The sequence below is a fragment of the Bos mutus genome, chromosome 10 (assembly GCF_027580195.1).
Source record: "Bos mutus isolate GX-2022 chromosome 10, NWIPB_WYAK_1.1, whole genome shotgun sequence".
NCBI classification, from domain to species: Eukaryota; Metazoa; Chordata; class Mammalia; order Artiodactyla; family Bovidae; genus Bos; species Bos mutus.
The window spans coordinates 94281615-94298705 of NC_091626.1; the positions used below are offsets into that span (position 1 = coordinate 94281615).

A 17091-nucleotide genomic window follows, 5' to 3' on the forward strand; every position below is an offset into this window, starting at 1 on the left:
ACTGGTATGTAGGCCAATAAGATTGTTCTGAAGATTAAATGACTTAACACAATTAGAGGAGTGACTAGTACTAAGAAATCTCAATCAGTGTCAGCTGTCATTACTTGTTGGCACTGTCTGTGTTGATATTATCATAAAAGAAGGATTAAGTGAGATGATAATTGGGCACCTACTTGGTGGCCTATTATATAATCCATGTTTCTTTACTCGTGCACGCTTGGTCACTCAGTCGTGTCCGACTCTTTGTGACTCAGTGGACTGTAGCCCACCAGGCTTTTCTGTGTATAGGATTTTCCAGGCAAGAATACTGGAGTGGGTTGCCATTTCTTCCTGCAAGGGATCTTCCTGACTAAGGGATCGAACCTGAGTCTATTGTGTGTCCTGTATGGGAAGGTGGATTCTTTAACCCCGAGCCACCTGGGAAACCCACACATTTCTTTGCTATTACATTATTCTGTCTTGACATGTTTAATAAAGTCAAGTCTTGACTTGGTATCCAAAGAATATATTTGATCAGCTTTGTCGAATTTATCGAACATTGTCTACTATCAGGACAGACTAAGCTACACCCCAAAACTGAGACAGCAACTCAGAAATCAAGTCTTACAAATGTTTCCATTAATAATAAAAGCCTTAGGAGTAGTAGAGATGACCACATGGTCAGAGAAGGAATTATCTGATACTCTAAAAATATTGGAGTCACCTCTTCAACTTTCTATGAACGTAAGTAAGATCTCAAACTTTTAAGTTGTAGCACATATCCTTTCCTGCTAAATTGAGTACCATCCTTACAAAACGTAACTTGTTTAATATCAGTCTTCATTCAGGTTGGCCTTTGTACTTCTAAAACTTTAGACTGTCCTTTCCCCCCTCCCCATTATTACTGTAGAATAAGCACAACTGATGTGTTAGTAAGAAAGCAGCATATTGTGTACAAAACCTTTTCTAGTCAAAGGTTTGTTGCTTAGTTGCCAAGTCTGTCTATCTCCTTTGTGACTCCATGGACTGCAGCCTGTCAGGCTCCTCTGTCCATGGGATTTCCCAGCTAAGAATACTGGAGTGAGTTGCCATTTCCTACTTCAGGGGATCTTCCTGACCCAGGGATCAAACCCACATCTCCTGCATTGGCAGGCAGATTCTTTACCACTGAGCCACCAGTCAAAGGTCTTACTAGGTCTTATAAATTGTGACATTCTGTGTTCGCACATACATTTTAGGTGTCATCATTTTGAAGACGAAACCACTATGCCTACTACACATACTAATTGGTAGCGCCTAATTTCTTTCAGGGGCTACATTAGGCCAATGACAGAGTCATTGATTGACTAGACTAAAAATAATATTAATTTATTTTTATTATTAATATGATTTAAAAACAAGATTTCCAAAATGTCGTGTGCACCAATGGAAATAAGACTTTCTTTTTTTTTTTTTTCTGTGCATTTCACCAAAGAATACCATTTGTCTCTCCAGAGAAATGGCAATCTCTAGACTTTTTGCTATTTGAAATACTATTAGGTTAAACAATATGAAATTGCTGTTTTTGCAGGTCATAAAAGGTTGAATATGGTGGTTTCATATTGTACAAGGTGAACTACCCCTGTGAAAAAGGAGCTCAATTTTCCAGAGCTATTAAATGAAAGTAGCTAGATGAAACATTCAAGTATATAGGGAAAATTTTGCATTTTCACGTTACTTGTATTTCTCCTAAAAAATATAAACTAAGTCTTCTTTCACATCCTTGACTTTAGTGTCAGTGATTATGGGAACATACATTATTAAAAGAAGGGAAATGAGCAAAAGAAATTCATAGTGGAGAAACTAGGTAAATAGAAAGCAATGAAAAATGCAGATTGTTACAAACTTTGTAATCATTTCTGTTTGACAGTTTTTATCTCTTTAAATGTTTATCTTCTTACTCATTTTTATTTCATTTTTATGTGTCTCATCAAGTTGGATATCACTCAATGTTTAGCTCTTTGGTGTCTGAACATGGAAAGCAGATTGCCCTGGCACTTTTATGTACTGTAGAAAAGGAAAGTCATTTTCATTTATTGAGATTTATTATTTGAATATGTTTTCCAATATAGCAAAGCACACCTACAAAATTTAATGTACATGCATATGCAAGTACCCTATTCTAGCATCGCATCAGATAAAATTTTATACTTCCTGTAGGAGAAAATGCAGAGTCAAATAGATGCAAATACTTTTCCCTTCTCCCTGCCACCATCTTCTTAGTGATCAGTGATATGGTATTATATGGTATGAAATCGAAAGGTATTATATTTTCCACAAAACCCTCCAAAATATCCATTCATCACTTTTGGGGCTGGAGATTGTTCTGGAATGGTAAGTAGTTAAGAAGATGCCAGATTTCTCGTGGAAGAGTTTATTACATTCTGGGAATGTCTGATGACTTAAGGAAGGAGAACGACTGTGGAGTTAGGCATACAGATCTATTATTACGGATTTCACAAAGTTAAATTTTATGTTCATATGATTGTTTTTATATTAAATTTCTGATTTTCTTTTATCAATGTAGCTTCGCCATTAGAAATTTCACATCAAGAAATACATTAGCTTGCCATTGATCACCTCCCTGAATTCTTATCACAAGCTTTTTTTTCTATCAGAATTGCCAGAATTCTTATGACCTACTTGGCAACTTCATGTCATACCTTTGTAATGCATTGCATTTTGGGGTGGATGCAAATGAGTAAGTTGAGACCACCTCTTAATTTAAAAAGCAACCTTACTCTGAGTCAGCACGTGTACTGCATACAGTAAAAAGCGAATGAAAAAAGGAAATGACTGTGGTTCAAGAATTAGTGAAAAATGTTAGTTTTATTATCTGTGTACACTTTTGTTTTATCCCACAGCCATCACTGTAGCACAAGGGTACTCAGATGAAGATGGGATTCAAGCTCAGAGATACTGGGAAGGAATGTCCATTTTTCCATTTCTTTCTTAGTGGCTTGACAGATGTGTCAGAGTGATTAAAAAGGTAGATACGAAACAATAAATCAGTTAGCTAGTTAATTTATATGATATTTTCTGTAGGCAAAGAAACATTGGAGATGTTTTTGGAGAATCAAAAATCTTGACTTCCTTGAAAATTACATGAGAAGCAGGAAAGTGGGTGGAGATGAAACAAGATTGGTCATGAGTTTATATTGTGGAAACTGGCTGATGAGTACATGAGGGTCCCTTATTCTCATTGCTCTAGTTGTGCATATCATTGAATTTTCCCTTAATAACGTGTTTTCAAATCCCAGGATTTAACTATTTCCCGGCAGGAGTTTATATTTTAAGTATGGAAGTAAGAATGTTCATTGTGCACCAATACAGCAGGTTCCGCTTTTCATGTGTGTGCATGCATGCTAAGTCACTTCAGTCGTGTCCAACTCTGTTCGACCTTATGGACTGTAGCCCACCAGACTCCTCTGTCCATGGGATTCTCTAGGCAAGAATACCGGAGTAGGTTGCCATTCCCTCCTCCAGGGGATCTTCCCAACTTAGGGATCAAACCTTCATCTCTTACGTGTCCAGCATAGGCAGGTGGGTTCTTTACCATGAGCGCCACCTGGGAAGTCCCCTGCATTTCACAATATTTCCTATTTCCATAAAATCTTGATTTCTGCATTTTTCTTTGGCTAGGTCATAAACTTTCCCAACAGGTAAGTATCTTTAATGTTTCTAACTCTGCTTTCTCTACACTGTCAGGGTGATTTATCATAAGAGGTCAAAGGTAATAAAAATCACAAATAAAGAAGCAAGAGGGTTATGCTAAGGTATAGACTAAAGAGAACAGAAGGAATGAAAATTTGGATTAAAGTCATTCTGAGTTACTGGGCTCATTTTTTCCTGCCTGTAGCAATTTAAAGGCCCATCCTGTTTGATGGTCACTAATTTGGAATCTCAGGATGCTTTAGGAGCTTCCTGGGTGTAGTATCTGTGTGTGTTAAGTGGCTTCAGTCATGTTTGAGACCCCATGGACTGTAGCCCGCCAGGCTCCTCTGTCCATGGGATTCTCCAGGCAAGAATACTGGAGTGGGTTGCCATTTCCTTCTCCAATGCATGAAAATGAAAAGTGAAAGAAAAGTCGCCCAGTCGTGCCCGACTCTAGTGACCCCATGGACTGCAGCCCACCAGGCTCCTCTGCCCATGGGATTTTCCAGGCAAGAGTACTGCCTAAAAATAAGATGATTGCCTTGAAATCATGTAAAATGGTCATGGAGAACTGGGATTGATCTTGTCTCTGCCATCCTGTCATTGATGTATTCTTTAACTAGATGTGAATGGCACTGCCAAGTGCTTCCCAGCCTCCATGGCAAAGTCATAACACTAAGATGTTAAGATTGAACTTGTACATAGTAACTTCCTGTCAGTTGAAAAGCAGGCAGGGTATACCCAGGTCCTTGTTTCTTGTTGTTACTGATAGGATCTGTCCAAAGAGTTTTGAGCAAACTTTTTCATTTTGTGTAGCTGTAACAGCTCTATTGTTTATCAAAAGAAGGTTATTTATTTCTAAATAACTTTCCCTGGTGGCTCAGATGGTAGAGACTCTGGCTACAAGGCAGGAGACCCTGGGTCAATCCCAGGGTCAGGAAGATCCCCTGAAGAAGGGAATGGCAGTCCACTCCAGTATTCTTGCCTAGAGCATTCCATGGACAGAGGAGCCTGGTGGGCCATGGTCTATGGGGTCTCAGAGAGGTAGACCCAACAGAGTGACTAACACACACACACACAACTTATGTTCCAGGGTAAAAAAATTCTATGTGAGTTCCTTTAATAGAGATTAATGATAAGATATTATAAACACAGATGTATATGAAAACACTGTTTAAAGTTTGCTCCATTAACAAGCACTATGTTTCTAAATTCAATTTTGCAGAACCATAGTTAGTGGGGCCTGTGTATCTTCTTCATTAACTCTTTCTTAACTTATCCCACACGTCTATGTGTACTCAGTTGCTCAGTTCTGTCCAACTCTTTGTGACCCCATGGACTGTAGTCTGCCAGGCTCCTCTGTCCACGGGATTCTCCAGGCAAGAATACTGTACTGGGTAGCCATTTCTTTATCCAGGGTACTTCCCAACCAGGCACTGAACCCATGTCTCCTGCAGATTCTTTACCACTGAGCCACCTGGAAAGTCCCTATCCCACATAGAATTGACTAATTCTTCCTTTAGGGTTTCCCTGGTGGCCACCAGTATGGAATCTGCCTGCCAATGCAGGAGACTCAGGTAGAATGGTGGGCTACAGTCCATGGGGTTGCGAAAGAGTCAGACAGGACTTAGCAACTGAACAACAGCAACAGTTCTTCCCTTATGCCATACTGACTGCTGCAGTTCTCTCCGTTATAGCCCCTAGAATGCTGAGTTGCCTTCTTTGGTTTACTTGTCTGTCTCCCCCTATGGGACTCTGAATTTGATTGAGACCCAGGGATCCTTTTCAATGCCAGTACGATGACGAGCTTTTTGTAGGTTTCAGTAGATATCTGTAGTCAGAGGAAGGCTATCTGAATACATGTCTTGTCGTGGCTAATCCTTTGGGTGAACTTGAGCTAATTTTGCAATGTAAGCAAATGTCTTCGGTTTTTTCCTATCCCTTTTCTCATGTTTCCCATATCCTTTCACTGGGAGCTGGATATAGAAAAGGAAAGTATTTGCTCACTGACTTCTAATTTCACACCCTTTCCTTGAACATCTACATTCTTTATATTTCTCTATTTTTCCAAATATTTAGCATCTGTTGTGATTAAGGAATTGAATGTTATCAATTATGTCCTTTTCCCCTCCAATATTTATTATCAATACATTTATCCTTCTAAATCCTTGCCTCTTGACTCCTCCCAACTCATGAAGCCTTCTGATTCTGTCTGGAAAAGCCATTCTGTCACACAAGAAAACAAATAGCTTTGATAGCTCTTTGGAGACTATTGGGATTCCCTGGTGACTCAGACAGTAAAGAGTCTGCCTGCAACGCAGGAGACCCAGTTTTGTTCCCTAGGTCAGGAAGATCCCCTGGAGAAGGGAAAGGCTACCCACTCCAGTATCCTTGCCTGGTAAATTCCATGGACAAAGGAGTGGGTGGGCTAAAGTTCATGAGTACACAAACAATTGGACACAACTGAGCAACTAACACTTTGCAATTATAGTTCTGGAGAGTAGGGGCATGTTTTCATGTAGCATGAATAAAACAAAGTACCACACATATTGATAGACACTGAATTTTGTTAAGGCTTCAGTTTGATAAGCACATTACCCACTAAAATGTCAGTGGTTTTCCTCCTTTGTCATTGAACCTTTATCTACCCAATTGTGGTCTAGGAAACTTAGGAAGTCAGTTGCTTTCTAGGATCAGGAATATTCAGGTAGTTTTTCTTTCTATTCTCCCTAGAATCATGAAAGATGCAGAAGTGTGTCATGGTGAATAATTTAGAGCTGAGTTTCATACTTCTCTAGAGGTCTCTCAAACAGATTCAGTTCAGTTTTGAGTCTGCGCAAAGATTCAGGTCAATTGTTGTTATCCTTTAGGCAAAGTTGGCTCCCATCTCTAACATCCCCAATGACAGCTAATCTTTCCTGTTTTCCACTAAGTACACAATGTTTCCTTAAAGTCAGGTAGAGCAGGTTGGTAATTAATACTAAAATCAGATCTGACCTGCCAAGAACTTTTTTTTTCCCTCAAAGAAGTCTTTATTAGAAGGAACTTACTGACTTGAGCAGGTCTGAATAAGCTTATCAGCCAAAATTGCTTTTTATTTTGAGTATTTTTTTTTAAAAAGACTAAGTCTTTTCAAAAAGCATGGATGTGTTAGCCACCAACATGAGAAAAACGTGGGATGACAGCTTTAGCTCCATTTTACAGGTAGAGAAATCAATTCAGAGGTTTGCTTTTGGTCATATGGGCCTGTGTGGCCCGAGAAATGGATGGAGTCTGGTGATGGTTAGAACAAGATATCTCTTGATAAGAGGTGAATGCCAATTTTCTGAGTAAGCTGTTATAATTTAACATTTAGCAAGAAGCACTAGAGATATTTGCTCTGAAGACTTTGAAGTCTTGATATTTATTTTTATTTATTTTTTGGCTATGCTGAGTCTTCATTGCTGTGAGGGCTTTTCTCTAGTTTCAGCAAGTGGAGGCTACTCTAGGTGCAGTGCACAAACTTCTCGTTGCAGAATTTGAGGACTTAGATTTGTGTATCATTTAGATCATTACTGATACCAAAAAATTATAAAGAGTATGGATTCTATTTTGGGAAGGCAGATTTTGAGTTCTTAAAACATGATAGAAAATTCCCTGGGAAAACAAAATAAAACAATTCAAGAATTTGTAGCTATCTATTTAAAAAATTTTTTGTACAAGCTGGGTTTAGAAAAGACAGAGGAATCAGAGATTAAATTGCCAACAGTTGTTGGATCATGAAGAAAGCAAGGAAATTCCAGAAAAACATCTACTTCTGCTTCAGTGACAATGCCAAAGCCTTTGACTGTGTGGGTCACGACAAACTGTGAAAAATTCTTAGAGAGATGGGAATAATTACCTTACCTGTCTCCTGAAAAATCTGTATGCAGGTCAGTAAGCAACAGTCAGAACTGGACATGGAACAACGGACTGGTTCCAAATTGGGAAAGGAGTATGACAAAGCTGTATATTGTCACTCTACTTACTTAATTTCTATGCAGAGTACATCATGCAGAATGCTGGGCTGGATGAATAACTAGCTGGAATCAAGACTGCTAGGAGAAATACCAACAACTTCAGATATGCAGATGATGCTATTCTAATGGTGGAGAGTGGAGAGGAACTAAAGAGTCTCTTGATGAAGGCGAAAGAGGAGAGTGAAAAGCTGGCTTAAAACTCATCTTCAAAAAACAAAGATCATGGCATCTGGCCCCATCACTTCATAACAAATAGATGGGGAAAAAGTGGAAACAGTGGCAGATTTTATTTTCCTGGGCTCCAAAATCACTCTGGATGGTGACTGCAGTCATGAAATTAAAAGACATTTGCTCCTTGGAAGGAAAGCTATGACAAACCTAGATAGCATATTGAAAAGCAGAGACATCAGTTTGCTGACAAAGGTCCATCTAGTCAAAGCTGTGGTTTTTCCAGTAGTCATGTACAGATATGAGAGTTAGACCATAAAGAAGGCTGAGCACCAGAGGATTGATGCTTTAAAACTGCGGTGCTGGAGAAGAATCTTAAGAGTCCCTGGGACAGCAAAGAGGTCAAACCAGTCAATCCTAAAATAAATCAACCCTCAATATTCACTGGAAGGACTGATGCTGAAACTCCAATACTTTGGCCACCTGATGTGAAAAGCCAACTCATTGGAAAGACTCTGATGCTGACATCAAAGATTGAAGGCAAAAGGAGAATGGGGCAGCAGAGGATGAGATGGTTAGATTAGCATCACTGAATCAACCAACATGAATTTGAGCAAACTCTGGGAGATAGTAGAGGACAGAGGAGACGGGTCTGCTGTAGTCCATGGGGTCACAAAGAGTTAGACATGGCTTAGTGACTGAACAACAACAATTTTTAAATAATCATTTACCTAAGAGGTTGTGTCTTGATAAAAGATACCAGTGTCCATTTAATAAATGAGGCTGAATTTTAAAAATTGATTTGAATTTCATGCCTTGTATTTTCTCCTTAGAAGACATGCTAATTCATTCACATCTACTGACTCTTAGAAAGGCATAACTATTTACTTAATCATACAAAAAATAAGTCTTCAGAATTGAAATGGACAAAGAGATAATTTATGATTATGGTATTCTGCCATTAGCCCAGCTGGATTATTTTATGTATGTGTTATATATTAACTTATTCTTAACTATTATCTTAATAGCACCAGAGGCTTAAAAGGGTTTTGAGAGATTATCTCATTGGCCTCCCTCTCTACCTCGAGAAGAGGTCCACTGATAATATTTTCATAACCTCCCTTGGGGACGTATCTTATTGTACAATCAATCTCATTGCAGGTATTTTATCCCCATATCAAACATGGATTTTTCATGCTACAGTTAATTCTATTAGCTTCACCACTTTCACTGAGCTTGAAATAGAATATCTATCTTATTTTCTCTGTGCATTTGTACCTACTGAATCTTGAGAGAGGAGGTGTGGCATCCTTTGCTCTCAGTGGGAACAAGCTACAGTATTACCTCTGGAATGGCATGAAGCAGCATGTGTCTTAATATTTTTTGCCAAGCTCTGTGTTCATGTACTCAGCATATGAATGAGGTGATGTATATGTGATTTTTTTTTAAAAGAGCTACTATAAAACCATTTATAGAGAATGACTTATTTTATTTTAAAACCTAATTATCATCTGGTGGTTTCCTATGAGCTGTAGAATGAAACAAAGGAGAAGAAAAGCTGTTCCAAAAATGATGACTGCTTCTGGCTGTTTCGCTGTTTCTTTTGGTCTATTGCTTTGGGTCAAGGATTTGGGGAGAATGAAGACACTGAATCAAATTTTGGGAAAAGATGAGTTCAATTTGTTCCTTCTGAGGGCTTTTTGTCCTGAAGGAGTTCGCTGCATGTAACTTCACAGAGTGTTCTTCTTCTCATCTATTCCACTAACCCTCCATCCAACCCTGGTGTCTCCAGAGGTTAATAAACGAGTCTCAAAATTCACACTCAGAGAGTCTCAGAGCACCTAAAGAGGTCTGAGCACCAGGGGTGCAGACTGGCCATCGGTTTGGGTCTAGACCAGGTCAACGGCCAAGGAAAGCCGTCGTCTCCTCACAGCTGTGGCCTCTGTGAATTGAGTCGCTGGCATCCGTCTAGTTTCTGGTCGTCTGTCTTCCTGCATCACCGCAACAGGCATTAATGGGCTCTCTTGTGGCAGCCTCCGTGGGCAATTCATTGAGTCTTCTCCTTTCTACATTCCTTTCTCCTCTCCACCAGCATCATCTTCCTTCTCTCCATTTCTGCTTTCCCCTCCTCCTGTGTTTTCCCTTTTCCTTTCCTTCTTGGTTTTGCCAGTAGGTGGCCTGGAAGAAAAAAAAGAGCAGCAGCTGTTCCTGAGGGGAGAATGTCTTAACACCTCAGACAGTGCCCTCTGCCAGGGTTTGCCAAGGGACCTAAGACACGGCTGGGCTGCTGGGATAGACCGCTCACCCTCCCACAGTGTCTGCCCCTTCTTGGCCCCAGCATTCAGTTGCTTGGTTCAAGTGCGTCAGAATTGACTCTGGGGTGTCTGTTTATCCACTGAGCTTCCCCTTTCATCACAAGGCAGGGAACACAACTGTTTGTAGAATGGATGGGCCCACGGGGAATTCTGACTGATTCAGTCACTGTGGTATAAACCCTTCATTATAACTCCCTCTCAGCACAACCAGGAGTCACCAGGGATGGAAAGTTGTGGTGGCTGGGTTTCCCAAGTGGCTTAGCAGTTAAAAAAAAAATCCACCTGCCAATGCAGGAGACACAGGTTTGATCCCTGGGTCAGGAAGATCCCCTGGAGGAGGAAAAGGCACCTTACTCCAGTATTCTTGCCTGGGAAATCTAGATCTTATAGACAGAGGACCCTGGCAGGCTGCAATCCATGGCGTCTCAAAGAGTCGTACATGACTTAGCAACTAAATAACAACAATGTTTGTGATTTCCTTCTCTGAAATGCACTCTTGGCAGGTGGGTGTATGTATGGCGATCATATTCCCAGACCAAAATCAGTGCAACCTGTCCTGACCAGACATTGTTGGATTTATAATATATTGATTAGACAAGTTTTTTTTTTTTTATGAAAGTAAAATTTAATCTCCATTTAAAATTTACTTCAGCAAATCACTTGAGTTAGAAGGAATAAAATTTTATGAAGCTGAGACTGCTTGAAAATCCACAGCATGAATTCCATAGATTCTTGAATGCCCTTTGGCATCTTCAGACAACAAAGAGTAGTGGTAGCTTCCATCCTTGAAATCTCTGGGTTTGCTTTTAGGTTATCCAACTTCATTCTCTTAATTTCAACTTAAGAGTCAAAAAGTAGACCAAAGGAAGCCTTATAACTCAGATGCTTGCTTTTCCAACCAGAGGGAGGCAATGAATGGTAGTACATGCTGCTCTCAAGCTATCAAAAGGAAAAAAAAAAAAACAATTTTATAGTGATTCTCTTATTAAAAAGCCTAAATCACCTTTCTCTAGCTACCTCTCTTTTGGAATTTAAAACCTGTATACAACATTGTATGGGGAAATTCAACCAGCATACCACATATTACCTTGTATTGTATGCTCAGTCACTCAGTCGTGTGGCTCTCTGTGACCCCGTGGACTGTAGCCTGGCAGGCTCCTCTGTTTATGGAATTTTCCAGGCAAGAATACTGGAGTGGGTTGCCATTTCCTTCTCCAGGGGATTTTCCTGACCCAAGATCAAATCCACACCTCCTGCCTTGGCAGGTGGATTCCTTACCACTGAACCGCTAAGGCTAAGAATACTTATGTGATCAAGAAGATATCCAAGCTTTTCGAATGGAACCAAGAGCTTGAGTTGGGCAATATTAAGCAGATATGGAATCCCAGATATCCTTTGTAATTCAGAAGGTAAAATTACCTAGTACAACCACTTTGGGCAAGGGTTTTCATTTTCAGAGTAATGACCAGGATCAATAAAATAGTCACACAGGAAAAGAATTGAGGTTTAGAGTTGGGGGAAATACCCAATACCAGCTGGGGCTCTACAACCTTGATGATCTACTTTCTCTCATTTACACATTGGGACAAATCATCCTCTGTCATTTTATGGGTTGTTTTTGTCGCTTAAAGGATATAAAATTACTTGAAGATCAAAGTGCTAAATATTAATAACTAGAATAAGCCATTATGAATCATGATAAAAAGAGAAATAGCTTTGGAGAAATATAATTTCTAGATTAGACAGATCATCTAAAAAGAACAGTGCTTGGTTTTGTGATTTATTCATTCATTCATTTAGAGAAAGTGATAGAAAAAATCTGAGAAATGTCATGATCAGATTGACTCTCTGCCAATTTGTTCTTCTAATTTTTTAAGGAAAAAACCCTCTCAAACACTTCTGATTTTATAGGAAAGAGCATAAATAACGTAAAAAAGAAAAAAAAAATCTGATTTTCACCATTTGTAGTCTGCATGTGCCTTGAACTTTGCATTTTAAAAGAAGGCATTTTTTTTTTTTCTACCAAACCTCCTCCTTGTCTTGCCATTTCCAAACATACAACTCGCATTGAAAGCAAATGACAAGTGCAGGAGAATTGGCTCGTAGCTACCAAGATATCTCTACATTAAAGTAGCACTGGTTTAATTCACACAGAGCAAAAGGAACGTCTGAGAAGGGGTGAACTTTTCAGGCTTGGGCACTGTGTGGCAGTGTGTGTTCCCGAGTCCACACCTTCAGTCACTGTTAGCTGGCACTTTGGGCACCATAGTTTTCCCATCTACACCAGTTAAAACACCATGTTGTCACCTCCCTTTCTTTGTCCCTTCTTTTCTTCCATAGTGCGTCGAGAAAACTGAGGGAATGGAGTGAATGTATATTATGTATACAAATAATATCCTTTGCTAACACTGTATGCTAGTCATAGGAAAAATATTTTTCTATGTGACTTCTGTTCATTTTTCTAAGCTTTGACGTCTTCTCTAAAAATTTAGTCCATGTGACGCAAATCCAAAACTTGCCATGGGCTAAAGTGATGATAAAAATGAAGGAATCAGGTTTTTAGGACAATAGGGAGTGGTGAGGGTTGTGCCAGTGGGGAGGACCACCCCCAAGTCCACCAGGTTGTACAAAGTTTTGGAGCACCCCAGTGAGCGTCAGCATATTGTATGTGGATGGTGCCCCCTAGTGTGGAGCAATGTATGCCCAGCCCATCTGTCCATTCAAGACTCCTTCCTTGAACTTACTGTGTGCCAGGCATGGTTCCAACTGCTAGGAGATACCAATGAGCAAAACAGACAGAAAACTCTGGTCTCTCAGAACCTACAGGCACTCTCATTCAATTATTTTCTTAAAGCCAAAAAGCACTATGCCAACCAGATAAAGTGCATATGCATGCTGAATTTGGCCCACGGGTCCACTAATTAATGACCCCTGCCCTAGGCTTTTAAATGAGTTCCGTAATCTTGCAGATTTTACCGACAGGGACAATACAGAGAAATGGACCTCGTATTTGCACCCACTGCTTAACTCATGTGTAAGGAGAGCTCCTTGAACATGGAGAAGTCAGAAAATTAATTTTCAACTACCATTCTATATCCCCACCCCAATGTCTGTACTTGCCATTCCTTTTTCCAAGAAAATATAATTCCTAGAGGTGATCTGTTAGGTAAGTGAGGAAAGAAAATTAGAATGAGATGGAGGTCATGGCATTCTGCCAAAGCATTGTCTGACTAAGTACCTGTCTGTTCAGAAAGCAATGGGCAAAGCAAGCACTGAGTGTGGTCAGTGTGACTTGAGACAATTCAAAGTCTGCTCTTAACAACCTACAAATTTTATTAAAATTTTTTCAAGCAAAAAGGAAGATTCCCCAAAGTATCATGTTTCTTAGGGGCTATGCTAACAGAAACAGGGCAATTTCAGAATTTAAAGAGCTCTCTTATAAAGAATGTATTTCTTACTCTGATGGCATCTTAATGCCATTAGATAAAAGTTTTATTTAATCTGCATCTAGGCAAAATGGAATGGAAAGGAAGTCTGGTCACCTAGCTACTTTCATGGGTGGAAGATTTTCTTGTTTCTTTCTTTTTTTTTTTTTTTGCATTGGAAACTTCAGTAAAACTGAAAAGAAAATTTTCACTAATTTTCTACAAGAAGCTTTAAAGAAGTGCTGTGATGGTATTCAAAGAGTTTAAAAGTTTTCCACCTCACAGTTTGGATTTTCTTAAATAAGATCATGACTCAAAAATATTTAAAGAACCTAGGTCACAAATCTGACGGGAGATAGTTGTAGGATGTAGACATAAAGACGGAAGGTAAGCATTCACATCTTCCAAGAAAGAGAACAGAGATCATGTCTGATCACTCTTCCTCTTTCCTACCTGCCTTCCAGGAACCTTTCTTTCCCAAACTCCTTATAAATAAACAAGAACAATAATAATAATCAGAGGAGAGTTTCCCCATCAACCCACATGCTATATTAAATAACTTTTCCCAAAGTTTGGGAGCATTTCCTGAAAACCCTCAAAGGTATTAATTTTTTCCTCTCTCTTTAAATCACAAAGCAAAATTCCACTGTCCCTCTGCCACCCCCCCTCTTCTAAAAAAAAAAAAAAAAAAAAACTTGTCGAGTTTTGCTTTTCTATTCACTGCAGTCCTGGCCAAAGTAAAGCCCTCTTTCTCAATGACGTCAAGATCTTTACCAAGATTAGGCTTTCATTTCTCTATTGCAGCAATTAGCCAGGGAATGTATAAAAGGCTTCAGGGAGACTCACTGGGCTGCAGAGAGAGGCACTTTGCACCACAGACAGAGCAGGAAGGAGAAGCCAGAGGCAGTCAGGGAAAGAGGAGTCAGACGCTCCTGGGGAAAGGAGAGAGTGAGACAGGCTGGAGAAGAACAGAAAGTGTGTGTAAACGGAGTAAAGAGGGGAAAAAACTACCCTACAAGCACATTTTCAAAACTCTGGCAATTCTAGAAAGAAACGGGCTACATTTCTGAACACAGAGACAATGAAAAGCTACAGAAAATTTTGCAATCTCTGCCACAGTCTCATAGGTGCTTAGAAATGAAAGTAGAACTGCCTGTCTTTAACCGACTCTGAGAGGGGTAACTGGATTAGGGACGGGTACGCCAGTTTTTTTGTTTTTGTTTTTGTTTTAACATCTTAAATCCTGAAAAAAAAAAAAAGCAGCAGCTCCGAATTGAATGAATTGATGGGCACACTCCAACTGCTGGGCTGGAGAGACTGGAACTTGGTCTTGCCATTTCTGCTTCTTTGAAAAAGGAGACAACTTGGGCTTCTTTTTTAATTTAGTTTTTCTCCTTCTCTCCCCCTATCCCCCACCCCCGACCTCCCCCTTCACCTCCCCCCACCTCTCTCCATCACTACCCCCACCCCCTTTTAAATAAGAGGGTGAAGGGGAACCAGAGCGCACAAGGGAACTGACCCGGGAGGCAGAGAAGATGGGCATCCTCAGCGTAGACTTGCTGATCACACTGCAGATTCTGCCAGTTTTTTTCTCCAACTGCCTCTTCCTGGCGCTCTATGACTCGGTCATTCTCCTCAAGCACGTGGTGCTGCTGCTGAGCCGCTCCAAGTCCACTCGCGGGCAGTGGAGGCGCATGCTGACCTCAGAAGGAATGCGCTGCATCTGGAAAAGCTTCCTCCTCGACGCCTACAAACAGGTGAGCTGTGCTCCAGGGGCTTCTCCGCAGGGCTGTCGGGGGCGGGAGGCGGAGATGCTGGAGGGGACCGGATGCCTGCAGCAGCTGAGGGGTGAGCGCTCTGGAGCCCTGTCTGGAGGCCGTAAGGTGATGCTCGGGTGTTTACTCTCTACACCTGTCCCACGATGACGCACCTGAGATTTGGGGATGACAGGTATTACTGAGTCCCAGTGACTCTATGTGACTTCAGAAGGAGCCTTTCTAAGAAGAGTCAGGAGTGGCTTGCTGTGACTTGGGAGCAGAGGGTATTCGTGTCTGTAGAATAATGTTGGGAAACGTCAGAAAGGTGTCCGGGGAGGGCAGACCCTGCCTTTATTCTGCTCTCATCATGAACTGGCGGTTTTGATGTTTTGCTTGATGAGAGGCTGCATGAGACTTTAGGAAAGACTGTTTAATGGGTGGGCACTAAAAAGCAGGGGGGAAGAAAGTCAACACCACACAGGACTCTCAGAGAGCTAAAAAGATTTAAGGAAATAACAGAGTGGATGTGATTCAGCTGGTCGTGGCTTCATTCCTGGTAGAAATAAGAGTTAATGGGAGCAAGTCTGTGTGCCCCGTCAACTCCTGCCTTGATCTGGATTTCAGCCTTTTGAAGCAGTTATCCGGCACCGAGTCTGGAGTTACTCGGTATCTGTTTGAAAAGGAAAGGTCTGAGAACAAGCTGTCAACGATCCAGACTTTGTTTGAGAAACCACATTTGCTTTGTTTCTCAAAACTTATGCAGGTTGCCTTTAGACCGAGCAGATAAGTCTAGGGTTCACGACAGTCTCAAAGCTGTTATAACTCGTGCCTAGAACCCTGAAGCAGTGGCTTCACTTACCTGCTGAAGCCATGTCCCCGGGGCTGCCCTCTCAAACCCAGAAAGGTTTTGTTTCGAAGTGAAGAATGCTGCTTCGAGGTGGTGGGGCATCCTTGGGTCAGATCTTAAGGGGCAGAGAAGAAAGGGCACCGGGTCCTTTGTCAGTTTGCTCCCTCCCCTACGCCGTGTGACTCCTGAAGGTCCCTGAGCTTAGGAAGAATTGACTCATCCCATAAAAGCTACTGTCAAAGCAGACATCCTTGATTTCCCTCAACAGTATTGAGGCACCTTGCCCGAGATGCTGGGGAAGGGGGTTTAAGAGAACGGTGGGAGCTAGTGAGTGATGTATTATAGGCAGGCAGAGCCTCAGAAACAGCTGGAAAACTAGAATAAGAGGAAGAAGAGAACGAGTCCTCTATAAATAAACACTAGAAAAATAAATCTAGAGAATGAACTTATGGTAACCAGGGGGGAATGGTTGGGGGGAAAGATAGATTGAGAGTTTGGGATTCACATGTTCACACTGCTCTATATAAAACAGATCATCAAAAAGGACCTATAATATAGAACAGGGAACTCTGCTCAATACTCTGTAATAACCTAAGTGGGAGAATAATTGGAAAAAGAATAGGTATGTCTATATGTATAACTGAATCACTTTGCTGTATACCTGAAACTAGCAGAACATTGTTAACTATACTCCAATATAAAATAAACATTAAAAAATATCTATGCACCAGCAAAGGATAATAAATCATTTCTAGTAACAAGGAATCCAGAGTGGGATCCTTCCACTGAAAATTAAACAAATGTTTAAGAAGAAAATATTCCTGGTGAACTAGGGAAGTTTTAGTATGATACTTGTCTTTGTTATTGGCACTAACCTGCAGAAGGTTTGTATTCGTTGTCCTGAAGATT

General features: G+C 40.6%; 1 protein-coding gene across 3 annotated transcripts in view; it reads left to right on the top strand.

Moving 5' to 3' along the window:
- DIO2 (iodothyronine deiodinase 2) overlaps positions 1 to 17091 on the top strand; it is a 201227-nt gene that overhangs the window by 171685 nt on the left and 12451 nt on the right. The window contains exons 1-2 of one of the 3 annotated variants that reach the window (XM_070378435.1): positions 14444 to 14775; positions 15061 to 15335. In XM_070378435.1, the coding sequence (XP_070234536.1) occupies positions 15114 to 15335 (222 nt within the window). In that variant the 5' untranslated portion in view covers positions 14444 to 14775; positions 15061 to 15113. Of the gene's footprint in view, positions 1 to 14443; positions 15336 to 17091 lie in introns of those variants that run through there. The other 2 variants (XM_070378436.1, XM_005907413.2) reach the window with 2 other exon arrangements.